The 27,567-nt window shown below is 48.0% G+C and overlaps 1 protein-coding gene across 1 annotated transcript in view; it reads left to right on the forward strand.

Annotated features, from left to right (window-relative positions):
• KIAA1671 (KIAA1671 ortholog) overlaps window positions 1-27,567 on the forward strand; it is a 175,321-nt gene that overhangs the window by 37,844 nt on the left and 109,910 nt on the right. Inside the window, exons 2-5 of the mRNA XM_039861929.1 lie at window positions 7,851-9,458; window positions 11,414-11,501; window positions 14,789-17,632; window positions 25,482-25,616. Coding sequence (XP_039717863.1) covers window positions 7,851-9,458; window positions 11,414-11,501; window positions 14,789-17,632; window positions 25,482-25,616 — 4,675 coding nt within the window. The remainder of the gene's footprint in view (window positions 1-7,850; window positions 9,459-11,413; window positions 11,502-14,788; window positions 17,633-25,481; window positions 25,617-27,567) is intronic.

Raw genomic sequence — 27,567 nt, forward strand, 5'->3', positions numbered from 1 at the left:
CATTCCTAGTGGGGGATGGGGGACATAGCCTAGTGTGGAGCAGGAGGCTTTTCGTGGAGATTTGCCTAAAGGCCACAGGTGTCCATGAGCTGCGTCAAATGCTAATTAGAGCTTAAGTATTAGGTTTCCTTTACATTTGATTTTAGTTTTTTTCTTTTTTTTATTATCGTGGTAAAATATACACAGCATAAAATTTTTCATCTGAACTATTTTTAAATGTACACCATTCAGTGGCATTAATTTATTCACATTGTTACTCAACCATCACCACCATCCGTCTCCAGAAATTTTTCATCGTCTCATTCTAAAACCCTGTACCCATGAAATACTACCTCCCCATTCTTCCGGCCCCTGGCAGCCACCATTTTGCTTTCTGTCTCTACGAATCTGGCTACTCTAAACTAAGTACCCCATGTAAGTATTGTCTCTCTGTGACTGGCTTATTTCACTTAGTATAATGTCCTCAAGTTTCATCGCATGTCACAGCATGGGTCAGAATTTCCTTTCTTTTTAAGACTGAATAATATTTTTCATTGCATGGATGGACCACATTTTGTTTGTCTTTCCATCGATAGATATTTGGGTTGTTTCTACCATTTGGTTATTGTAAATAATGTTGCTTGGAACATGGACATACAGGGATCTGTTCAAGTCCCTGCTTGCACTTCTTTGAGTCTATACGTAGGAGTGGGATTGCTGGGTCATATGGTAAATCTATGTTTAATTTTTTGAGGATCCACCATACTGTTTTCCACAGTAGCCACGGAGCACAAAGGTTTTAATTTCTTCACATGCTCACCTACACTTGTTGTGTTCTGTTTTTTTGATAATAGCCATCCTGATGGTTGCAAAGTGCCCTTCACATTTGAACATTATAAAAAGCAGTTGTTGTAGTTAAGCCCATGTGACGCTTGGAAGAAATTTGACAGGGAGGGGAGGTGGGAACAGCATGACTTCCAGCCACCCACAAGTCAGGTCACTTCATTCCTCCAACTTCAGTTTCCTCATCTGTAATGTGGAGTCATAACAGGACCTGTTTCTCTGGATTGTTTAAGGGGGCAAAAGGAGATAATCCTTGTGAAGCACTTGGCATAATGCTTAATAAATTATTGCTATTTTTATTCTTAGCTTTTCTAAGTTCTCAAAGTGGGCAGGGGAGCCCCTTAGCACCTCTGTGTTTTGAATTACATTTGGATGGAGAGAACACAATGCAGAGGGAAATCTCTGGAATTAAGTCAGAAAAAGGACTCCGTTTACACTAACAACATTAATGGAAATAAAAAGAAATTTTATAGTAAAAAGGCATTTTTAAATGTACCAACTATTTCATCCCAGGTCCCAAACACTTGTTTTTTTTCATTTGTCCCTTTTCTCTTCCAGACCTTGACCATTGCTTAAACAATCTTTGCTATTGTCACAGGCTTGAATACAAAAAGATATCCGGTCTGCCACCCTCCCCCAACAGCATTTCCACTTTACCAGGCAGACCTCCCAACCACTTTAATTGCTGCAGAATAACCCCTTACATGCCACTGAGATACTTTCACCTCTTGTGGAGGGTGTGGATTATTTCTAGGTTTTTCCTTTTACAGCCATGGCAACCATCTTTTCTGATCACAGACTCAGGATGTGTGGCTTGACAGGCTTTTTGTGTCACTCGTAGTATTCTGGGCAGACTGGGAACTGGAGATTTGGTACGTCTGCCAACTTTGCAACTTCTGTGACTTTTCAAATGGCTTAGGAATCTTGATTTTTTTTTTTTTTTTTTTTTTTACAAATAAGGGTATAACCCTAAATCCAGGGTGTATTATTGCTGCATTTGGTGTAGATAACACTGCAGTAGACATCTTTGTGTATATGGCTTTTTAAAGATTCCTTCCATAGGGTAATTTTTTTGAAAAGGGATTACTGAGTCAAAAACAAATGAATGCTTTTGGAATAAGGTGTATTGGGGGAAATTGTAGTCAGAAGTATTCAACCCTAGCTCTGCTTTTCATTAGGATGTGATCTGGCTCATTTTCTGTACTGTGTTTTCCTCATCCGTAGAATGGTGGTAATAATTGGAAAAGCACAGGGTGGCTGAGAGTAGTAAACCAGAGAAGGCAGAAGGTGCGGAGTCACCTAGTATGGTGCCTGACTCTCGATGGAGTCTGAAAAAACATTAGTTGAAAGTGAATATTGCCGAAATGTTTTTATAACTTACATTGCTCCTGGGAACAGATGAGCATATCAGTTTTCCCACATCCATGCCTGCACTGGGTATTATTATTTTCTTCTCTCAGGGATGCTCTCCCTTTGAGTATTTTTTACACACTGACTTTATGTCCAGTATGGTGGTCAGACCCTAGGGATACAGCTGTAAATTGGACCCGGGATCCTCCTGGCCAGGAGCTCCTAGTCTAGTGGAGGGAACAGAGGCAGTTACCACGTGTGAGATCAGTGCTGGACTAAGAAGAAGCGTGAGGAGTTAGATACCAGAGCATGGAGGAGGTACCTGAACCTGCCCCAGGGCGTCAGGGTTGGCTTCCTGGAGGAGGTGACAGCTTGGAGCTGAGACCCAAAGGATGAATAGAGATCCACCAAGTAGTAGGATATGGCAGTGTACAGGCTTGAAGGCAAGGAAAAGCACAGCTTGTCTCTTTCATTGTGCTTAACTAAGTATGTGGGTGCCTGTGAGAGACAGACACAGACGTTGGGGAGGTGTCAGCCATTAGACTAAAGCTAATGAGTTGAAGAGGACCTGGATCCTACTGGGCCTCAGGGAAGGAGTTTGATCTTTATCTGAAGGGCAGTGGGGAGACAGGCATGGGCTTTGAGCAGGTTCTGGTGGCCCTTGTATATCAGAGAATTAATTTGGCTGCTGTTAAGAGAATAGACTGGAGGAGGCTCCAGCAGAGACAAGAACATCAGCCATGAGGTGGATTTTAAATGTCCCTTCTCAGTGACAGTTTCTCTGGCCACTCCTTTTATTATCACTTATCTAACTTTCTGTATATCTTGCTTATTTATGTTGTTTATTGTCTCTTCCCTTCTTCTTTGATAGTCTGCTCCATGGGAACAGAGCTTTCTAGATGTTTTGTCCCCAGCACCTGGCCAAGAGAGTACATAGTGGGTACTCAGTAATTGCGTATTGGGATGAATGAAAGAATGAATGAATAAATGAGCTAGGGTTGCAGCCATGGGGGTGGAGAGGAGAAGATGCCTGCATCCCAGTGACATTAGACATTGGGCCCTTTCTGCCTGGGGCCTGCGGGTGAAGGAACCGCACGCATTTCCTGCTCCCTAGCTCTTCTGGGAGGACACAAGCAGGTACTTGGCTCTTTGCACAGTGCACCACACAGATTTGCAGACTTGGGAGCCCAGATGACATTCTGGAAGATGCCGGAAGGTGTCAGGACCAGCTTGTGCCCCTCACCAGATGGTGGCATTCCTAGGAAATGGCACCCAGAGATGGCTGAGGGAATGACTTGTGAGCTCACAGATCGGAATTAAGGGTGTAATTATGAAAGACTGGCAACAACTGTTAGAATGAATCAACGCCCCTGAATCTGAGAGAAAAGCTTCCAAACTGGATTTGAATGGGAGTCCTTCTCTTGCCTTCTCCCTGTGCGCCTCTCGGATTCCCCGGGAGACTGTGAGCTCCATGGCTGCAGCCCCAGCATCGAGCCCAGAGCCTGGTTTGTGGGAGGGAGGTCGGAAGGATGGACGAGTGAATGAATGCTCCTGAATGACGCCTGTCTAATTTCAGCAACTGTTGGTCTTGATGACTCATTTCCCAGGAGAAAACGGTTTTCTCTGCATTAAATTGCAGGAAATGGGAATTTCAAACTTTGCAAATCAATTCAGAGGAACAAGCCGGTGGAGCTGGCATATTTAGCAAGAAGAGAGACTACCCATTTACATCCCCACTGTTTGAGCTCTGTCTCCTGGTGCACTTCAACTTCCTGATGTTCCAGGTCAGCCTTGTTCCCCGTCTGTCTTCCACACCGACCTCACTGATTAATAATAGATAAAACCAGAGGTGGCTCACACTCGGTGTCCCTTCTTTCTTCAGAGAGCTCTCGTTTATCCAGCTTTGGCTATAGTTCTAATAAATTTAAAAAGAGCAAATGAGGCCACCCCAGGAAAGCATAGCATCTGGCCACTGTGTGAGTGGGCTTCCAAAATGTTTTGGAAGAGACTACCATCTCTTAAAGTAAGCATAACATATGTGACGCATTTAAAGTAAGGTTTTAAAGCATATATTTCAGTAGGTTTCTTTGTATTTTATAACAGGTTGAGTGAAAACCTGAGAATCATGGGTTTCTCTAGGTTTGGGAAAGACTTCAAAATATGATTTAGCCATTCACTGCAGTGGTTTAAAAACATTTTTTCCCCTTTGTTCGCTGATTTATTAGTTAGGTCATAAATTTGTTCGTGCAACCATATTTACATACCAGGCATTTTAAATGGAAACTTGAGGGGAAGCCCAAGATGTTAAGATTATAGATGACAGAGACACTGTTCTGGTTCAGAGGGGTGCAGACCAAGAGCCTTTTTTTTCTCTTGTCTTTCCCTTTTTCTTTCTCTGCCACAAGGCTTCTGAGGTGGGTCCAGGGATCCCAAAGCAGGTGCATTTGTGTACCATTGATCCTAATTCAGCAACATTTGCTCTTGGTGACTCCCTTCAGAGAAAAAGCCATACAGAGAAGCATTCATTCCACATTTTGCAGAGGAGCTGGTGACAGTGTGGGGTTAATATGGTCACAGTAGATGTCTGACAGTGGCCTGTATTAGACAGTGGGTCTCCTCCCTGTGGTCCAGTGAAACCGGTAGAGCCTCTTGGTGGGGTGGGCAAGTCGAGCTTCCAGAGAGCTCTTCATAGCTCTTTGATTCTGTCATCCTGTAGTAGTTGACTTATGGCCACTCCAAAACCTACCTGAGCCAGAGAAACTCATCTTATGCCCTAGATTGTTTAGTGTAGTGAAACTCATGGCACCTACACTTATTCAGAATCTTAGAAGAGTGGGGAGTGGGGCCAGAAGAATATTTCTTCATTCATTTACTTATTCACTCAATAATTATGTAGTTGGTGCTATTACATGCCAGGCTTCTGTGCTGACTACTGGGGAATCAGAGTACCTTCTAGGGGCTTACCAGTGGATGGGAAAGACTGATGTGAAGTGAAGGATCATGCACTACACATTACTATGTAGTTATGATGAGTCCCGCTGAGTATCTGTGGGGTATCGATGGGGCTCCGCGGACATGTAGGAGGGAGATTGTGCCAGGTTGGAGTAGGGCAGAGATATCTGAGCTGTGATATTAGGGGTGGGCCTGTCACTGTGTGCGAGCGAGAGGGGTATTCCAGAGAGCAGGCACAGCATGTGCAAAGGCCCTGAGGGGGCATTTGAGGACCTCCAAGAAATGCAGTGTCCCAGTACTACTGAGCAGGAGAACCGGGAGAAACAGCTCCCAAATCTGCCAGCACCCTGAGTGTTCAAAGTCACCTCCTCTAAGCTGCGGGAGTCTCCCAGGACCACCACTCCCAATTCTAGGCAGTTAACCTTCCTATTCCCACGCTCCCGTGGACCTCTTTATAAACCATGATGTTTAATGCCCAGTGTTGTAATTTCTTGCGTATGTGTTTCTCACACAAGATTGTGAGTTCTCTGAATGCAGGGGATATCTCTTATTCATCTCTGTGCTCATAGTAGGTGCTCGATAAGCATGTGTCAGAAGAATGGGGGAGATTTTTATTGAGCACCTACCGTGGACTCCGCACTCTTTATGCACACGTATCTATAAGGCTGCAATATTAAAAAGCCAAAAGGAGCGTGAGTTTGGCAAGCTGGAAGAGATGCCAGCGGATGCTATTAGAGCTCCAGAGCTTTTGCGCCGTCTGTGCACATATTGCTAGAACTCTAGAACCGAGGCTACCGTCCTGTGTCTCTCTAGACCTGCTGAAATTCAGCCTGCAGGGATGGGTCTCCCCTCTCCTGCCAGCTTCTGCCACGGGAGTATGGGGACAGCCCTGTTTGCGATGAGATGTGACACTGTTGGCTTTCTCTAGCAGTCACACATCCCCCACCAGGGCCTGTCAGCTTGGGTAAGTGGGGCTGGAGTGTCAAGGGGGTGGAGGGCACCGTGGGTCCTGCCAGGGAATTTTCTACTGTCCTTTGAGTCCTGTTATTGTCCTGTATCTTGTGTCTAGGCTACGTATGTGTCCCAGAGCAGTTTCGTGGTCACGGGCGGGCTCTAAAGGTGAACAGCCTTGATCGTGGGCAGGGACTCCACGGTGCCTTAGAACTCTGCCCGGAGTCATTGCAGGTGGACCCTTCCAATTCTCAGCTTCCCCAATTCTCCATGTCTGTCCCTCTCTTCTGCCTCTAATGTGTCTAGACAGCGTTCTCCGGTTGGAGGGGAAGGAATCTGTTAGCACCATGGAGTGTGTAAGGAAGAGAAAAATATCAAAATCTGTCTGCCTTTCTTTCCTGCAGGCTGCTGAGTGAGTCAGAGCTGGGGGGCAGCAGCGCTGGGCCCGGGAAAGGAAACAGGAAGCTAGCGCTGAACTGAACTACCTTCTTCTTTTAGTCCATCTAGGTGGGGGCAGGCTGGGAGCATTTTTGTGGGGAAAGAGAACACTGGCATGAAGGTGGGAGCAGCGTGAGGAAAGAATCAAGAACAGTGACTTGTCTGGCACTTTTGAAGACCAGAAGGGAATAAGACGTAATTTTTAAAAAGGCAGAGTAGAATGGATTGAGAACCTGAGGTCAAGTTTCGCAAGTCAGGTGACCTCTCTGGGTCATTTCCCGTCCCCTCTATAACAGAGATACCATCAGGGTTTTTGGAGGATTAATGAGAAAGGAGGGCTCTTGCCTTGAGCGAGCAGGTCTTAGCTGACTGAACAAGGGGCTTACTCCTAAACAAGGGGCTTACTCCTAAACAAGGGGCTTACTCCTGAACAAGGGGCTTACTCCCGAACTGCAAAATAGGGTCTGATGATAATCGTACCCGCCTCATAGGGTTGTAAGGAGGATGTGAGTTATAAAACGTACTTGGCTTACCTTGAGGCCCTCACCATTAGCTGTTACTGTTGTTGAGACAATGAAGGCAACCAACCTAAAATAGGCGGCTACAGAAGAGAAGGCAAATGACAACTGCAGGTGGAGTGAAAACTGAGATGGCTTTTTTTTTTTTTAAGGCATCCAGAAGGGTGTGGGAGGGGAAAGATAAGGGACAGTCTGGTGGGATTGCGGGATGAGGCTTGGGTTCCTGGACCTCGAACCAACTTCGTGACCTCAAGGACGCCGGCTTTGGGTAGCTGTGTGTGCTGGGGCTGCTTGCTTCTCCTCTCTGTCCATGGGCTCAGCACAGGGTTGTGACACGGATCAGCTGGGATGCCTGATAGGGGGCAGGCTCCGAAATGGGAAAATACTTAGGGTGACAGGAGTGAGGGAACTCAAGGATGCTGGGAGCGTGCCCCGTGAGTGGGAAGTTCCACTGGGTTTGAATCCCCACTTTGCCACTTACTGTCTGTGTTATTTCAGGCCGGTCACTTGGCCTCTCCGAGCCAATTTCCTTATCTATACAGCAGAGATCATCACTTTTTACCCTAAAAGTTGGCCTTGAGATTAGCTGGGTCTGGGAACATCCTAGAGAATAATGGTGCCCTCTCTCCACTCTTGGATTTGGAGTGAACACGAGAAACCGCCGTTGAGTTCACTTTCCTTGCCCAGAGAGGTAGAGACCAGCCCAGGCTTGCCCAGTGAAGGCAGTGGGGAGCTGTCACCTAGGACTCGGGGCTCTGGTCTGCTTCGACCCAAACACTGACTGAATTTTAAATTCTCTGTTTTTTTTTTTTTGAGCAGTTACTCCTCCATGTCGGATGTTTTTAATCCCCATGGATTCGCAACCATAACCATGGTGACGCGGGTTGAGGTCAGCTCCATCGCTTCTCTGACAGGCGTGCCTGGCCTCGGTGAGGTCACCAAGGAGGAGACCTTGAAGCGGACCTACTTCTGCCAGGCCGGTGACGCCTCTGGGGCCCCTTCAGTGCGGCTTTTGGAAGGAAAAAGTCCCCTCAGGAGCCCGGCCCGCCTGCTCCCTCTGCCAAGACTCGCCCCTAAGCCCTTCTTCAAGGAGAAGGCCCCAGACATGAAATCTCCTGTTGTGTCCGTGCAGCCCAGCCCAACCAGGCCGTCTCCTTCCTGTGGACCATCCCAGGACGTGGTAGCAAAGGGTCTGGGGGAGAGGACACCCAGCTTGGTGGGGCAGGAGACTGGGAGCGGGGAAGGCCTGAGGAGGAGCTCGTCTCTGTTCAACAAGGCCACGTTTCTGCGGCCCAGCTCCAGCACCATGGTTGTCTTTGAAACCACCAAAGCCGGCCCTGCTCTGGAGAAGGGGGTCAGTGACGGGGCTCAGGAGGCCAACATGAACGTGTCTCAGGAGCCCCCTTTGGTCTCCTGGCCCGAAGTGGCCACCAAGCCCACTCTGTGTGCCCGAAAGCTTGGGGGGACCCTTCCCCAACCGGCCTCCCTGTCGCAGGACGCAAAACCAGCTGCCGCCCAAAAGGAGGCAGCCCCAAATGAGCCTCTCTCAAAAGCCAGCAGCGTGGAGGACACGGGGGACCCCGCTCTGGAGCCCAGGCCTCGCCCAAAGAGGAGGCCCTTGTCAGCCATCTTCATCGAGTCCATTCAGCCCCAGAAGCCTGGCCAAGGCGGAGCGGCGGCGATGGGGAAAGCACCCCCCACCCCTCCTGAGAAGACATGGGTGAGGAGGCCCAGGCCTCTGTCCATGGACCTCACAGCCCGCTTTGAGAGTAGAGAGGCCTTACTGAAGAAGGTGGCTGATGAGACCGCCACAGGTCCCGCCACCCAGCATCGGGGGCCTGAGAGGTCCAACCCGGAGCCCAAAGCGGGTGGGGAGTGTTTGGTCAAAGCAGAAGCTCCCCTTCTCAGCCCAGATTCAGACTTCCTGGAGGTGGCCAGGAAGATCCAAGAACGGAAGGAGAAGGTGCTTTCTAAGCAGGTGGAACAGGGCAGCCTCAGATCTGCTGGTAGCCCAGCCAAGGTCTCCTCCACAGAGGACCAGAACGTTGGGGAGGAGAAAGCCAGGCTGGGTGGGGAGCCAGAGAAGGCACCCAAGTCTCCTTCACCCAGGCTGGGAAAAGGCCAAGAAACCATGGAAGTCAAGAGCAGAGTGTCTGATGGGGACATCCGGACGCGGGCAGAGTGGACATCCAAGGGCAGCGTCAAGAAACGCCTCAGCCTCTTTGGGGAAGAGAGCGCTTTGGCCTTGACAGTGGGGTGTGAACCCCCACTGGCCACGTCTGAGTCCCCATCAGCTGTGCCAGAAAGAGCGGGTGTGAGCGTCCAGGAGCGGATCAAAGGCTGGGCTGTGGAGAACACCGAGGCCAAGCCGCAAGTCAGGAGAAGGGCGTTCCAGGCTCGGCCACTGTCAGCGGATTTGACCAAACTGTAAGTGAGAATGTTCCAGCGGCTTCGTTCGGTCCCCGAGCTGCCTTAAACTACCCAGCAGAGGCCCCTTCAGAAGGGGAACCGCAGGGCGCCAGACTCCGTGCTGGGTACCTTACACGCCTCTCCGGGTTCGCCCACAGCCCCGAGAGGAAGTGGCATTCGCTTCCATTTCTCAGGTGAGGTGTGTGCCAGCAGTGGGGCCCGGAGCTCGGTTTCCTTGTTGCTTCTCGCCAAGGTATCGAGGTATCGTGCCCATTTCACAGATTCGGATAGGAAAGGTGAAGGCCCGTGAGGAAGCCCGGAACCTGATGTCCTTCCAGGGCAGCCTGTCTCCATAGCTAAGCTCTCCTTTCCTAAAGTCTGAGGACACTTAATATATGGCTGAAACTTCCATGAATAGCCTGCAAACTAAAATCAGATGGATCAAGATAACCCGGGCAAGTCGCTACCCCTCTCGGGCCTCAGTTTCTTCATCTCATGATATTAAGACTTTCCTTAATGCATTAAGGGAAAGATAGAGACATAATGCCGAGGATCACTGTGCCCATGGGAAGTCTGAAATTCATAGTAGCTCTAAATGATATTACTAATCCTGTTAATTAATAATGGTTTTCTAAGTTTGCCTGGCCTCTGACATCTGTTGCTCCTTTGTTTTGCCACAAGTGGCTTCTGGGCTACAACAGGGAGATGCCACTGGGTGTGTCTACCAGCTCAGTAATGACATGCATGCCACTGACATACTTTGTTGGGGATGGAGCTTCCTTCCAGGGGGTAGGACCTCTGGGCAGACTGTCCTCCCCACCCTGGGAACTAGGGCAGCCAGCTGGGCCAGGATTAGACCAGTGGCTCTCAGCATTTAGAATCACCTGGAAAAAAACACCAATGCCTGGGTCCCACCTCCAGAGATTCTGATTCAGTTGGGCTGGGGAGGGGCTCCTATCCTGACAGTTTTTAAAAGCTTCCCACATGATTCTCATGTGCAGGCTGAGAATCCCTGAGTTCAGATAGCAGAGGAAGGGGCACCCATGCCAGGGACCACACACTTTCTCTCCCCGCAACCTCACAGTGCCTTGGATTATTCCCATCTGACAGATGGGGAAACTGAGGCTCTCAGTTTAGGAATAACTCATGCCCAGCTTCACGCCTCCCAGGGGGCTGACCCTGGATTGATGAGTATGGGTCAAGGTTAAGTGGTTCGATTTCTTTCCCCTCCCTTTCCTCTGCAGCCTCCAGCCCTGAACTAACCTTTAGGCATGCACTCCAGGGAACTTTTCAGAGATGGAAAAATTCTAGCCCCAGAACTTCCCTTTCTCCCTCTTCCCCTTCACAAGTGGGTAAACAAGCCCAGAGAAGGACAGTGACTTGGCCGAATTCACCTGGAGAGGCAGAGACAGGCCCGTGCCCCTACACATTCCACGACAGCCCACTGCCCCTGAGTCCCTTGACCAGTCTGCTGTGGGGCTGCTGTGGTGCCTGCGGTTGCTAACAACAGCCATTAATTATCGTTCCAGGGGCATCCTCAGTGTTTCCTAAACGCCCTCATGTAGCTATTAGGACCTTGGGTAGCCTCTTATCTGCCCTACAAAAGGCAATGGGGAGGTGTTAATTATCCCTGTTTTATAGATGAAGAGACAGGCTCAGGTGAGGTCACAAGCCTGACCCAAGCTCCCGCAGTGGGGAGGTGGTAGAGCTGTCACTAGCACCCAGGTCTCTTCACCCAAGCCCAGGGCTCCTGCTAGCCTGATGATGCTGTGTTTAAGGTAGGCTTTTCCTACCCAGCCTTTCTCAGTTTGGTGACTGGAAAGGAAATGTCTTTGCTCCAAGCAAATCAGGCAGTGTCGCTTTTGTGAACTCAATACTGATTTCACCCCTGGGTCCCTGAGCCGTTACGGGGTATGAGCTGGAAGGAGTCATGGCTACTGGCCCCATACAAGTAACTTGGATCTCTGTTCCAGGTTTTCAAGTTCGGCTTCAAGCAATGAAGTCAAGTATGAGAAGTATTCGGAGCTGAGTGACGAGCTTGCTAAGGAACCGAGTAAAAAGGTAAGGAGCGGCTGTATTTGGCATATCTTCTTTTCCAGTGGGTGGTTATACTTACTGGAAAAGAGCTTTTATGATTTACGAGACCGAGGCAAGAATCAGAAGCCTCTCATGAACAATAAAACAGTTTTTCCTTTAATACTGGGACTTTGAAAGTCCCTTCTGGCATGATGGATTGTGATTTGCTGTTCTTTGGTGTTAAATGCTGTTTACAAATATAACGGCTGAGCATTTATTTTTTCCATGCAAAGAGGAGGAGGGACATGGCTTTCTTATGTAAGAATGCCTGCTTTATTAACAAATTAAAAAAGGTTGAAAATGTTCACAGAAACCCCCGAAGTTTCCCTAATTATGGTCCCTGCTTCCTTCCCCACTCTGACTCGTCACCTGATAGCAGAAGGAAGGAAATGACCAGCAATTAAATTGCTCCAAAAGTATTTTTATTTAGTTCATTTCATAAGAAAAAGCTTACAAAACAACTCTTAGGTTTCACTGGTTTGTGGTTAATGCTTTCTACAGAGTGTTAATTGTTTAAGAAGCTTTATTGAGGTATAATTGACATACAGCGAACTGCACATATTTAAAGTGTAACAAGTCGATGACTTTGACTTACATATGTGCATACCTGTGAAACTGTCACCACAATCAAGATAACGAACCTCTCCAGCACAGGCAAGCTTCCTCTTTGTAATCACCCCCGTGCCCTCCTCCCCTGAGCAACCACTGAACTATTTTCTGTTACTATAGATTAGTTTGCATTGCCTAGATTTTTCAATAAATGGAAACAGTGCTTTTTTTTAATTTTTTTTTTTTTTTTTGGCCTTCTTTCACTCGGAGTAATTATTTTGAGATCCATCACACTGTAGTATCTATCAGTAGTTCCCTTTTCATTGCTGAGTAGTATTCCATTGTATCGGTAGACCACAGTTTGTTGATCCATTCACCCGTTGATGGACATTTGGGGTGTTTCCAGTTTGGGGGCCATTGCAAGTAAAGCTGCTATGAACATTTGTGCAAGGCTTTGTAGGGATATATATTTTCTTTTCTCTGGGGTTAATACCTAGGAGTGGAATGGCTGGGTTGTATGATAAGCATAGGTTTCATTTTTTAAGAAACTTAAGCTGAGTTTTAAACACCAGAGCTTGGTTCTAAGCCCATTTGTACCTTCCCATCATAAATCCTCAAGAAAGGTGAGCCAGCTCTGAATGTCAGTGCCCACTGCTCTTGGAGTTGGTGATTTGCTCTGCTTTTTTTTTTTTCATCCTTGGATCTTCTGAATTATTTCTTTAAAAATGGTTTGAGAAGGGGTCAATTTTAAGTTAAGCCCCTCATAGTCGCATTAAATACTATAATGGCAACAATAGCAAAAATTGAAAGGGTTGTGTGAAGCAAGTTGGGTGAAATGTTGATTGTTATTGAATTTAGGGCTGGGTTGAGGTGAATTTATTATTTTATTTGTAACTTTGTATATGTTTGAAAACTTTCAAAGAATGAAAAGTTAATAAAGAAACCCTTGTTTTAAATGTAATGAGATTTCAGCTCAATAAACAGACTTTTCTTTTGATGATTTTTTTTATTGTGGTAAAATTCATGAAACAAAATACACCAGTTTAGCTATTTTTTAAGAACAATAAGGGAACATTTGAGATCTTGCTTCCAGGCATGTTGTCAGTTTGGTTCAAATAAACTCATAAAATTTCAAAAAAATCCCCAATAAATGTTTTTAAATTTAAAAAACAAAAACTAAAAAACACACATATATGTATATACATGCACACATGCACACACTGATACAAGGAGAAAGTTCTGGAAAGTTCTTCCAGGATACACTCCTCAGTGATAATGGTCGTTATCTGGGAATGGGGCTGGTATTTGAATATTTGAATGAGGAAACTAAAGGACTTGCACTTTGTCTATATTGTTTAGATTCTTTTACAATGAGAATGGATTTAATAAAATATAAACAAAATTCTTCGGTGGCATTCCATAATCTAGAGAGCTATTAGCCTTACCTTCATTATAACTATTTAAAAGTGAACAGTTCAGTAGCATTAAGTATTCTTAATGTTATGTAACCATCATTACTGCCTAGTTCCAGAATTTTCCATCACCCCGATGGAAACCTCTTATCCAGTCAATCCCCCATCCCGAACCTCTGGCTCCTAGCAGCCATGAGTCTATTTTCTGTCTCTATACACTTGCCTGTTCCGGATATCCTATATAAGTGGGATCGTAGAACATACAGCTTGTTATGACTGGCTTCTTTCACTTTACATAATGTTTCCAAGGTTCGTCCATGCCGAAGCATATGTCAGAAGTTCATTCTTTTTTATGGCTGAATAACATTCCACTGCATGCATATACCACATTTTGTCTATCCATTTCATCTACCGATGGAAGTTTGGGTTGTTTCTACCTTTTGGCTATTGTAAATAGTGCTGCTGTGGCCATTTGTTTGCAAGTTTTTGTCTGAACACCAGTTTTCAATTATTTTGATATGTACCCAGGAATAGAATTGGCGGGTCCTCTGGTTAATTCTTTAACTTGTTGAAATCGCCTTATTTCTATTTCAGAAAATAGAAAAAAAAAAGATTAAAAAAATTACTAAATAATATATGCATATTATAAAAATTAAACAGAACCAAAGTGTATAAGATTAAAATATGTTCTCATCCTAATTCCTTCCTCCTACCTTCATTCCCTTACTCACAGCTTAGTTTATATTTTTTCTTTACTGTTTATCTATACACACACAATTTTTAAAATGGTATTATATTATAATATGCTGTTCTGCAGTCTGCTTTTCTCCCACCAACACACCAACACATGACATTAGGGCCAACCCCCTTCTGTGGATCCAAGTGCCTGCATGGTGTTCCATTGTTCGGATATGTCAAAATTTATTTAGCCAGTACCTTTTACTTGGGTTGTCTGTGATCGTTTGCTCTCACAAGCAGTGCTATATGAATTTTCTTATTCACGTAGACTTGTGCTCATAGACAAAGAAGGAATCCTGAAAGGAAATTGGTCGGATTAAAGGAAATGAGTATTTTAAGGTCATGACAGATAGTCTGAATTGTCCAAAAGTCATAACCATGTAGGTTCTCTCCAACAACATCCGAGACTCTGTTTTGCCCATACTGGATATATTCCGTCTTTAAATTTTTATGGTGTCTCACTGTTGTGATTTTAAAAAGCAGCCGTTTCAATTACTTCACCTCTTACTTTATATTTTGAATCCTTTAACTCATGTTGGATTGTTTCTTCTTTTTTTTATTTTATTTTTTCAGCAAAAGGAAGGGCGTGGTTCGGACGAAGCATCTGCTCCAAGAAGCTGCTGGAAGCCTGGGACATTCCGGGAGAAGTCCAGGCAGACAGAGCGGAAAGACAGTTCTAACCAAGCCCCCGACAGCTGCCGTGGCGAAAGCTCTGTGGGAGCCCTGAGCTCTTCCGATAGCACCCCAGAAGACGATGCAGGCTTCCAGACCGTGAGGGCCACAGTGTTTGAGCATCACGTGGAGAGGCACACTGTGGCTGACCAGTCAGGACGCTGTCGCTCAGCCACATCCCCCACTGATATGACCCACGTCTCAGAGCCCAGACCCAGGCCTGAGAGAGGCTGGTGGCTGGGGAAGGACCCGCCAGAAAAGATGATCTTCAGGAAAGAAACCTCCAGGGGGTCTGAAAACCTTGACACAGAGAAATTGGGGTTGACTCCCTTCTTGAATGTTGACCCCAAACAGTATCACACACCTCTCCTGGAAAAACGCCCTCTAGGTGAAAAACACAGTAATAACCCCTTCCTTAAGTGCTCAGAAAACCCTCCCGGGTCTCAGAGGGTTGAGCCCAAGTATGACATCATGCATGCTGTTGGGGAGCGCGTGCACAGCCAGGCTGTCCCCACAGCGCCGGAGGAAAAAGCTGTGACGCTCCGAAGTGGCAGGTCCCGACTCTCGTTGAAGGGGAGTCAGCTATCCCTTGAGGTCACCTCTGCTGACCTGGAGTGCAGGCCGGATGGTCAGGCTGGGTCCGTTCAAAGGGCCAGTTTGATTTGGGAAGCTCGAGGGACGCAGGAAGTCAGCGGGCCCAATCCTGACTTCCGAGAGCCAAAAGACATTTTTGGGGGCAATTGCCTGTCACCCAGGTGGACAGGTGGGACTACTGGGAACTGGCATAAAGCCACAATGGTGGTCAGTGACGAGAAAGACTCAGAAGTGAGTCCTGAGGTTACCAGCGAGTGGTCAGCCAGGCCCTGCGGCCCCGAGGGCACCTGTGTGAGGACCGTCCAGGCTGCTGCCAGGGAGGCCCAGCACCAGGGCCCTGAAGGCGCCAAAAACAAGCCAGGAGGCTGCACTTCAGCAGGAGAAAGAGGTCCCCCCGGGGGCTGCCCTCTAGACCCTCCTAGGGCTAAGGATGAGCCCTCTGACTGCCGAGCACGGCCACGTGCTGATGGACTTGTGCAGAAAGGGCCCCTGGTTGTGACAGCTGGTGAGGGCGCACCAAGGCCAGCCCAGGCACCGGAGCCTGAAGCTAGGATGCGGAGGGTGAGCCCCACGGACCAGAGATTCGAGAGGTGGAGGCGGCGGACTTTACCCCATGACGTGAAGTTTGATGAGTTCAGGTTCCTGTCTCCAGAACACTCTTCAAAGGTGGAACAGAGGTGCACAGATTTCCTGAGCCCCACCACCGGTGCCTTAAGGAAACCTCTGCTGTCCCACAGTAGGGTGGAGGACCAGGAAGGGAGTCCAGGTGTTTCCCAGGACCCAGCTCTTCCAGCAGCGAAGCAAGGGTCACCCGTGGAACCCAAGGCAACATTTTTTGCAGTGACATATCAGATTCCTGACACTCAAAAAGCAAAGAGCGTTGTTAGGTCAGGGTCCCAAAGCTTGACAGAACATTCTAGAAAAATAACTCCACCTCCATCTCCTCATCTTTTAACATCTACCTTGGTTTCCGTTAACCCTGAAGAGCTACCAGAGACCACAGGCACTAAGAACTGGCCTCAGGGCAGAGAGCGTGACCACACAAGCTTTCCTAAAACTCTGAAGCCAACAGACGTTCCATCGTCTCCTGGGGACAGGACTCTGGATCTTTCTACTGAAAGAATCATCGATGCCGACACTGTGCGGATTCATCAACGACCAGAAGATGCCCCTGGTTTTCAGAATGACTGGAAGGACAGTGGGAACAAGACATCCCCGAGTAGCGCTCCCCAGACGACCCCGGCCTTCAAAAGTCGCCCAAAAGCCAGCGATCTCGTTGTCAGAAGGACGACTGAGGTGGTCGGTGAGATGGTCCCAGGTAAAATCAAAGATGGCTACAGATCCAGCGTTCTTGACATCGATGCCCTGATGGCTGAATACAGGAAGCAGGAGGCTCAGGAGCAGGTGGAGGGTCCACCTGTAGAGACCAGCAGCTTGTCTCAGGAGAGGCCAGGCCAGCAAGGCGGGATGGAATGCAGAAGGCGGAGCCTGAAGGAAGGGCCTGAAGCTGAGGGTATCCGGAAACAAGCCAGTTTTGCTGAAACAAACCACGGTTCTAGTCCCAGCTCAGGCAAGCAGCCAGCAGAGACTCCGGAGACAGCCACAAACACCAAACTCAGCTCTCCTCTGTGGGCTCTGCCACACTCGGCGCCTTCTGAAAAATATCCAGGGGGCCCCTCTTCTGGCTCTGGGGGTCCCAGGAAGAAGATCTCAGGAATTGATGAGGATGAAACAAAGGCTGTTGCTAGTAAACATCACAGTGCAAAGTGTCAGAATTATCCAGCCAAGTCAAGGTCCACTTCCTATGAGGATCCGGACAGTGGAGCCAGTGTGTCACCCAAATCGTCCCCAGCTGACCAGAAGAAAGGGACCCCAAGGAAATCCATTGTGAGGGGAGAGGAGGGCCGTGTGGCCCAGTGGGGTGACCACCCACCAGACTGTGGAAGGTCACCCCTGGATGTCAAGAGGGCCTATTCGGAGAAGGGCCCTCCTGCCAAAGTCCGAGAGGGCCTATTCATCATGCAGGAAGCCAGAGAGAGGAGGCGAGAGCAGCGCAAAGGGAGGCTCAGCCTCCCCGGGGAGAGTTTGGAGGCCAAGGAGACCAAAATGGGGCACTGTCGGCGGGACTCGGGGACCCGAGACAGTCAAAAGGTAAGTATGAAGGCCCTTTGTCAAACGTTGGTTAAACATGTAGGGCAGGGGTATCAAACTCGGAACCTGTGTGGGCCAGGTGGGTATGTAAATGAGTAGATTCGGGCTGGGTGTGAGACTCTAGGGAATGGTGGGGATTGTGGCAGATGGCGAGCTCATGCCTTATGTGAAGGGGCAACTGCTACTCAGTTCCTTTTGGTTCTTGACAAGTAGGAATGGTGGTAGATCGGATATGTCAAGAGAATTTGAAAAAAAAATCTAGATTTTCATGTGTAATCTCCTCATGGTGAAATGAGGGCAGCTTATTAAAAAATGCTGTTCAGTCTGAAAAAAAAAATCTGTCTGCTGGCTCCTTTTAGCCTGTGGGCCACCGGTTTGAAACCTCTGGCCTAGAATGATGATAATAATAGGTATCATCTATTGATACCTGTAGTCTAGTGTGTCGTATCAAGTTCATTACTATATCTCGGCCGGCATTCAGCATCCTGCTTGACATTTTGTGAACATTCAAGAAATATTAGTCGAATGTGCGAGTCAGCCATCTGAATGTGAGCCTCTTGACAGTCCCTCTTTTGTGGGTTGGGTTCCCAAACGAGCAGACCCTTCAATGGAGTTGTTTTGGGAGGTGATCCCCAGGGGAACTAATGGGGGAGTGAAGTGAGGTAGAGGAGAGAAGGCAGGTGATGAAAGTGCCACTCTGGGCAACTGAAGCTCATTGTCACCGGAGGCTTCTGGGAAGAAGCAGAGGACACCTCTGAGTTTTCCTGTCCAAGGGGCCAGGAACCCAGAGTATTTATTTTCCCATTCACTTCTGTCCTTGCCTGAGGCTGTTTCTGGGGCTATTAACATTCAGACTCGAAATCCTGGCTGGTGCCTTGCTCGAGGGTGGAGAGAAAAATATCACAAAGCAGAGCACCATTGCCATTGGCTTGTACTCGAGGGCTGGGCAGGGCGCCCATAACATATGCTGCGGTTATGATCATCTTGTAGAGATTGGAAAAAACCGAGGCTCAGAGAGATTGTCCCGGGTCACACAGCACCAAGTAGCAAAGCCAGTCTTTGACCCCCGGGTCTAGCCTGGTACTCAAGCTTTCAAGTAGGCCACCTGGTGGCAAATGAGAAACCATGAAGGTGGGAAAGAAATCTGAGGCATGAAGCCACCCTCAGGAAGCATTTGATCTCTGTGGGGAGAAAGGACACAGTGACCCATGGTTAGGAAATGATATCGTGCAGAGTGAGACTCTGGACATGAGGCCCAGGAAGGCATCCTAGAGGAGGTGCTGGCTCACGCCCACGCCTTGAGGAATGGATATGAACTTGGATGGGCTGGTTAGGGAGGTGGGGTGTTCTTGGCAGGAGCATAGTACATGCAAAGGTTTGGAGATGGGACAACAAATCGCATGCTCTGGGGGGGCAGTTTGGAAACTGATTTAGTGCCCCCCAACCTACCCACCCATATCATGTGGCATCAGCACACTAGGGCCCAAATCCTTACCGGCCACTTACAGAGGGAGTGATTAAAGGCAAACCCTTTCACCGAGGGCCTGAGCCTCAGTTTCTTCATCTGTAAAAAGAGAGTAGGGGTTCAACCTGGAAAGGAATGTTGTGGAAATGAAACAATTGGGTTATACCCGTAGAGATCATAAGGTGAAGATTCGCCCAAGGTTAAGGGTGGGTAAGTTTGGATTCTGGTTTTGAACCTTTATTTCTTCCCATCGCCACATTCAGGCTTGCGTTTAAGTCTCCACTTGGCCACTTACCAGGGTTATGTAAAGCAGTCACTTGGCCTCCCTGAGTCTCCGTTTCGCCATCAGAGTTAACAGGGATCCCTGCTTCAAAGCATCCTTCCGAGGCTGAATAGAAATAAAGCACCCAGCACGGGCTGGACACCCAGTAGGTGTGAGCATAGGGTCAGCCAGTGGTTTTTGCCCATGAGCTTTCAACTCTTCCCACCTCTAGGCTGTTGTTGTGGGAACATGGGAGAGGGAAGAGGCCCTGGAAATGTGACACTTAAGCTGTTTGCCAGCGTCTGGCTCAGGGGCCCTGCGGCAGTGGGGGAGTCAGGGTGTTGCGGAGGGGGCCCCAGCCGGGCCTTGGACGCCTGCCTGCCTGGGGCGCACAGGCCCCCGCACTGCTGTTGTCAGGGGATCTGTTTCTTTACTAAGAGTTGGGAGACTTGGACCAGCTACCCGATTCTCTTCTCTCAAACATCTTTGCTTCTTCATCTTAAAACAAACAAACAAGCAAGCAAACAAACAAAAGCAATACAGGAGTAGAAAATGTTGGTTGTTGAAATTCAAACCTTACAAGAGTGCATAAAAAGTGACCCCCTTGAATCCCTTCCATTTTTCATCCACCAGGTGTTACAGTTTTTGATAACTTTTGGTATTCTCCTATACTACAGAGTTGCTTTTCAATCATATGTATTTATTTATACATGTTGTTATATTTTCCTTATAGTAAAAGGTAGTGAATGCTTGTGTAAATTTAAAATATTATAGAAACATATGGTTTAGAAAGAAAATCTTCCCCAAATGATGAGTCAGGTGCATAAACTGGGGCAGGGGTCCCCAACCCCCAGGCCTGGACCGGTACTGGTCCATGGTGGCCCATTAGGAGCCAGGCCGTGGTGAGTGGCAGCGATCAAAGATTCATCTGTATTTGCAGCCGCTCCCCAGCGCTAGCATCACCACCTCAGCTCCACCTCAGGTCATCAGGTCTTAGATTCTCATAGGAGCACCATCCCTGGTGCCAAAAAGGTTGAGGACTGATGCCTCAGGCAGTTTGCCCTCAAGGCCCCATTTGGCAAAGTTTCAGACATTGTTGTCACAACCTGGGGGAAGAGTGTGCTCCTGGCATCGAGTGGCTAGAGGCCAGGGATGTTTACTCTATATCCTGCAATGCACAGGACAGCCAGAAATCATCCCGCCCCAAGTGCATGTAGCTCCAAGGCTGAGGAACCCTGGTCTAGACAGATAGAGATACAGGTTAAGTCCGTCCTGTTTTATGAGACATGGCAATATTTTACAGAAAATCTTACAACTTGCTTTTTTGACTTAACAGTAAAAAGAAAAAACAAAAACAAAAACAAAAAACAAACAAAAAAAACAAAACAGTGTACATAATCCCCTTGTTATTTTGAACGGCTGCAAAGTATTTTATTATGTGACCAAACCTCAGCTTTTTTTTTTTTTTAATCTGGACTTCTGTTGGTGGATACTTAGGTTGGTTCGAGTTTTGGGGTTAGAAGCAGGGCGTCGGTGAACATCTCAATGCCTCTCTGCTTCCTTGAGTGAGGATCTCTTGATTCACAGCCAGTTCTGCTCATGGACCCCGAATGGTGATTAAAGCGGTCCCTTGCTCCCTTCCTCTCTCTTCGTTTTTTCTCGTTCACCTAACAAACATCAAAACTTTGTCCTAGGCCCCGTTATCGTATTTCATTGAATGAAATTACTTATTTCCGTTTCAGAAGAGAGAACGTTTTCACATGGCTCTAAAAATACTTAGAGATATAGAGTAAAAATTTCCCTCACCTCTCATTCTCCATCTTCCCTACTGACATTCTTTTTGTCCAAATTCTTTTAGAGTTTCTTTCTAAAAATGCGCGCCAATATGAATGCATGTTCTTGTTTTTGCCTCCTTTTTTCATAAAAGAGAGAGCTCTGTACAAGTGGTTGAAACTTTGGTTGTCGCTGGGAGTAACCCAGGGAATCCTAAAAGATGGGAACGCGGGGGCCTCAACCCAGACCGTTTTGTTTTTGAGACCTCTGGGGTGGGGCCCAACTTTCTTAGTTTTAAAAGCTCCCTCCAGGATTCTTGGGTCGAGGGTCTCTGCTGAACCCAAAGATCTGCCATCTGCATTTTTTCCGCAAATGCATCTTGGAGAGTTTCGAGCCCCCAAGAATAGCCTCGTTCTCTCTGATTGCTGCACAGCGGAGGTGGACGGACACTAGTTCCCAGCTTTTGCTATTTACGAACCTTGTACGCACGTACGTCATTTTGCACCTGGGCAGGTACAGCGGGCCACTGAATAACATCGTTTTGTTCACCGTTGTTTGGTTATGACGTTGATGAGAGACAAAAAAGAGCTTCTCAGTTGGGGCCACGATCTGCGTGGAGTTTGCAGGTTCTCTCCATGCCTGCGTGGGTTTTCTCCGGGGACTCGGGTTTCCTCCCACGTCCCAAAGATGTGCACATTGGGTGAATTTGTGTGTCTGCATGGTCCCGTCTGAGTGTGTGTGTGTGTGTTTGTGTGTGTGTGTGTGTGTGTGTGTGTACGCGCACGCACGCGCACACGCGTCTGCCCTGTGATGGAAGGGCATCCTGTCCACGCCGGCTTCCCGCCTTGTGCCCTGAGCTACCAGGAGACCCCAAATTAGAATAAGCAGGTTGGAAAATCATTATCTTACCTGTTTTTGTTCATCTTCTTTAAATGTATGTATAGCTCACATTTATTTCAGTCTTTAATATTAGATGTGTTTTGGGTCTTTATGTAGCTGTCGGGTGATGTTTGGTGACCAGGTGTATGCCATAGGAACTTAACTCTCGTTTATATCAATTAGACACTGGGAGTATTGGTTTCGTTATATGTCGTTTTGCTTAAAGTTGCAGTTCCCATGAGCCCATGGCCACGTTAGGTGATGGATCTAATTACCGTAGATCCATGGGTTCGGGGTGACCATCTCCTGTCTGGGATTGCACGCGGTTGTCATTTTGCAGAACCCTGCCTGTTTGCCTTGCCTTGGACTATACCAGTTTACATCCTCACCAGCAATGATAGGCCCCGTTTCCCTCAGCCTTGACAGCCAGGTGTGTCATCAGACTCTGGAGCTCATGTTCCTGATGAGTGTCCCTCATCTTGTCACACGGCTGAGGCCACGTGAGTTTCCTCGTAACCCACTTGTCAATGTTCTACCTGCTTTTCTTCTGGAACCTTGGTCCTTTTCTCATTGAGTTCTCGCAGTTCTTTATTAGGGAGATGAACGCTTTGTACTTTTATGATTTGATTTCTTTCTGGGACTAGCTCTGGACTGCAAATTGAGCAGACCTGAGATCAGGCCCTGGCTTCGTGACTTACTAGCTGTGTGGCTCTGGGCACCTTGCCAGACGTCTCTGAGTGTCAGTTCCCTCATTCGTATACAGGAATGCTGCCTGCTTCTCGGACCTATTGGGGACATATCACAAAATAATGTGTGGTCAAGCCCTTGGCCCAGGGGCTGATGCGGGAGGCTTGAGGAAGTCAGGGGGTGCATTTCCTGGTTAGCCTTCACCCCTCCCCTCACTTACTACTTCTAATAAATATACTAACCCCAAGCTAGGCCCTGTTCTAGGGGCTGCTGGGAAGGACTGGCCCACGGAATCAATCAGCCACTAGCCACATGTGATTATTTAAATTTAAATGAGTTAAAATAGAGTAAGATTGAATAATCAGGTCCTCGATTGCACTAGCCACATTCAAGCATCAAGCACTTAGTGGTTGGCAGTGATCTAGGAGGCAAATGGACCTCAAGCAGGTGAGTGAGTAGGATCATTCAGTGAGTGGTAAGTCCTGGGGAGATAGAAAAGAGGGGGCGATGGGGAGGTTACTCTAAGGGGGTCATTTTAGAGGATGACAAGTGCCATCTGAGTGATGGAAGGGACCCAGACAGGCCAAGATCTGCAGGGGGAGGCAGGAGCACCAAGTAAAGATGCCCCAGCATGGGGATGCGTGGGTCCTGCAGATTCTGGAGAGACCCCAGTGGGCACAGGGGGGTGCTAGCTGGAGCTGAGATGGAGAGGTGAGCAGAGTTTGGACTGAGCTGGTGAGGCTGCCGTGGTCCTCAGACGAGAGGTGACAGGGCTTGTACCAGGGTGGTGGCTGTGGAGGGGTTTGCAGCCTTTGGGGGGGCGGCTAACAGCTTTATTGAAATATATAGTCATCCCTCCATATCCATGGAGGATTGGTTCCAGAACCCCCTGCAGATACCAGAATCCACAGATGCTCAAGTCCCTTATATGAAATGTCATAGTAGATACCTTAAGGAACTGCCAGACTATTTTCCAAAGCAACTGTACCATTTTACATTCCCACCAGCAATGTATGAAGGTTCTAATTTTTCCAAATCCTCACCAACACTTGTTAACCTCTCTCTTTTTGATGGTAGCCATCCCAGTGGGTATGAAGTGAAATCTCCTTGTAGTTTTGATTTGTATTTCCTGTTGAGCGTCTTTTCGTTTACTTATTGGCCATTCATATTCATTCTTTGGAGTAATGCCTATTCAGATCCTTTGTCCATTTTTAAACTGGGTTATTTGTCTTTTAATTACTAAGTTGTAATTATTCTTTATATATTCTGGACACAAGTTTCTTATCAGATGTAATTTTATGATTTGTAGAAATTTTTTCCCATTCTGTGGATTGTCTTCACTTTCTTAATGGCGCCCTTTGAGGCATAAACGTTTTTCATTTTTATGAAGTCCAATTGATTTTTCTTTTGTGGCTTGTGTTTTTGGTGTCACATCCAAGAAACTTGCCTAATCCAAGGTCGGGAAGATTTATGCCTATTTTCCTTCTGAGTTTTCTAGTTTTAGCTCTGACATTTCGGTCTTTGATCTATTTTGAGTTGATTTTGATATACGATGTGAGATTTACAGCGTGTTTTAAAGGAAGAGGCTTAGCTTTGTTGATGGGATGGGGAGAGGGAGAAAAATGGAGGGCAGCCCCAGGGTCTTGAGCAGTTTTGCAGGGAAGGAATCGAGAGGCCTGTTTTGAGCATGTAAAATCTAAGATGAGCATGAGCAGTGAGTGTAGATGTTGACTGGGTAGTGGGATCTACAATCTGGAGTCCTGACATGGAGGCAGAATCAGGAGTTGTCTGTGCATAGAGGGGATCTATTTAATGTCCTGGAGCATTTTGAGAGATCCCCAAGGGAGTGATATAGCAAAAAAAGGCTCTGCGGCAGGCCTGGGACGTGCCTGCCTGTAGACAGCCCTCTCAACCACGTACGATGTGGAGGGGCTGAGTAGAACCAGCCAGGGAGGTAGAAGGGGAGCCAGAGAGTCTCATAAGGCATCAAAAAAGTGGCTACGAGGCAAGGATCACGAATCCAGCCTCACTCTTCACTGATGCTGTGTGTTCTCGAGTAGGTGTGCTTTCCCTCTTTGGGCCTGCCTTTCCTTGTCTGTGTGAGGGGAGTGTGAGACGTAAACTCCAAATTCTGGAGTCCCACATTTACTGGATTGTGCCTATATCCCCAATATATAATGGAGTGGAAAGAAAATGACAGGATTCAGACTGTAGTGTATCTAGTATGTACTATTCACGTACCGTTTCACTGTGTATCTGTGCATATGTGCAAGTGCGTTTGGGTGTATGGAGAGATGTCTAAAATGAAGTCACCAAAAGTTACCAGTGGCAGTAATGAGGCCGGCTAACATTTACCGAGGGCTCCCACTTGCCGGGCATTGGGGAGACTAGTCTGAGGCAAGCCAGGTGCCCAGGACTCGTGCACGTCCGCCCCCTGGTGGCAGCACTGTGTCATATACCTTGTGTGCTGTTCCTTATTTGGTTCTCTGAAGAACCTGGAAGCTGAGTACTACTATTATTGGTCTTTTCCCACAGGGCCAAGGCTCAGAGAGGTTAAGGCACTCACCCGAGGTCACACAGTTAAGTGGTCGAGGCCGGGCCGAACCCAGTCTTGCCGATTACCTCTCATCATTGAGGCAGACGGCTGTGGGGAGGGGTGGTTTTTAGCGCTTTAATTTTCTTCTTTGTCCTTTTAGGTGTAGAATGAACTCTCATGACGTGACATATTCTTCCTGGAAATGGCAAAGCCCAGTAAAGTCCTTTTCTTGTGTTCTGTGTCTCAGGTGCCACTGCGGGACCTAGGAAGGGAGGATGCCCTCCGGGACAAGGAGCGGCCACTTCGGCAGGTGTCGCCTGCGGCCTTGGGTCCCCGGAGAAGCCACAGCTTCTGCAAGGACAAGAAGACCGGGGCCTTTGTGGTGAGTGATACCGGTGTGGCCGGCGTCGAACTCGCAGTGGGTGTTGGTCATTGGACAGCCCTGGGAATGTGGCTGTAGGGAGAGTCACGGCTGACCCAGCAGCCTGAGCGGGCCCAGGGTGGGCAGGCGCCTGCGTGGGAATCTGGTGCTGCCTGACTGGCTCTGCCGCGGTTCCCGATGGGGAGGGGTTTGGTGGCTCTGCTGAGGAGGGCTTCCTTCCTCGCGGGTTTCTGGCCCAGCTGCCTGGCATAGGGCCATCAGGAGAACGGGCACTGAGGTCTGAAGGTCCTGGGTTCGAGTCCCAGCCCTGTCCTCTCTCAGCCTCTTTGAGCAATTCCCTTAATTCCTCTGCGCTTTAGTTTCTTTGCCTGGACAACAAGATCATGATTCCTAATTCTCACGCGCTGTTGGGAGGACGGAGAGAGTGTGTGCAGAGTCTAGTATGGTATAATTTGCACAATAGCTGACAGTTGTGGTCACCATGGGCGGTGTGTTAAGCTGGTTCTGGAGCCGTATCACCTGGGTTCAGATCTAGCTTAGCATGTAGACAGGTCTCTGTCTTGTTTCCTCATGTGTAAAATGAGGATAACAATAGCATTGCTTCGCAGGGCTGGCGTGTGGCTCCACTCACATAGGGTAATGCGGGCAGTCTTTACCATGGTCTCAGGTGCACAGCAAACACTTTAATACGTGTTACGCTTACCCTTATTCTTATTCTTGTGTTTGAGTCTCCGTTTGGCTGTTCCTCGGGTCAGTTCTGTCTTCTTGGGTCAGCACTTCCTCTCTCTCAGCCTATTTCCTTCCTTATAAAAGGAGGCGGGTAAATGATGCAGCTGGACCCTGGAGGAACCCCCACCTCTGGAGCTTCAGTGTCCCCAAGTGAGTCTTAGGGCTTTGCCACTTCCGATTTTCTGTGATTTTCTTTTCTTTTTTTTGAATTTAGTTCCATGATTCTTGGACATTTGCCGAGTTCTACACTTGCTCGTGAAGTCCCTTCCGGGCCCCAGGCCCCGTGTGGGGGAATCTAAGATAGCTGTTTCTTTAATGAGGTGACACTAGTCCTGGACACAGGTCCTTTTTTGAGTGTATTTGTGCCTGCTCTCATGTCTCGGAGACATGGGACCCTCCAGCACTTAAATCCTAGGTCCGTTCCTTCTAACCTTATGGCCACGGGAAAGGAACTTTGCTTCCCCAAACCTTAGTTTCCTCCCTTGTAAAATGGGGTGAAGAAGATGCCCCTGGCAGGGTTTGTGCTGGGACCTGATGGAAGAATGGTAGCAATAGAGTTAAAAAGCCTGACCGTGGGCCTGGGGCCAGATGGCTGCTGAGCAGCCTTGAAAATTTCCCCAAGTGTTCAGATCTCAGCCACAAACACACACCTTTGAAGCCTGCCTGGGCTTTTCATTAAATGTTCCCTTCCACTGATTTCTTTCTTGCCCTTTTCTCTATTTGCTCTCTGGTGGCACCGGCTCAGCCTATCTGATTATACTTGAACTTTTGTGCGTGTGTGTGAAGACAAAGGTTATGGAGAGAAAAGCATTTAAAACCGGTCTTTTTATAGTCTCTGCTTCCTGGCCTCCTCCCTGGTCGTCCGGCTCCTCCTCTTCCACTCTCTGTCATTGAGAAGTCTTTGTCCTTGGAGTCCTCGAGTGGCTTGCCTGGGCTCTCTCCTTCCAGCCCCCGAGGCCCCTGCCCCATTACTTCCTGCTTGATTTCCTCCCCTCCAGAGGTGGAGGAGTGAGGCCTGAACAGGATGGGGCTGGGAAGGAAGACCTCCTTTCTCTGCTTTCAGGACTCATGTCTGCAATTCTGGGGAGTGGCCGCCAGGGGGTGGTGGTGTCTCGCTTAGTTTGTCATGGCTCTGAAGCCTGACTAGGGGGAACCTTAGTTAGCATTGGGCTTTGGAGGCTGAAAGAAAGAAGTAGGTTCACGTTCCTTGGGCAAGAGAAAA

The sequence above is a fragment of the Pteropus medius genome, unplaced genomic scaffold (assembly GCF_902729225.1).
Source record: "Pteropus medius unplaced genomic scaffold, Ma_sr-lr_union100, whole genome shotgun sequence".
NCBI lineage: Eukaryota > Metazoa > Chordata > Mammalia > Chiroptera > Pteropodidae > Pteropus > Pteropus medius.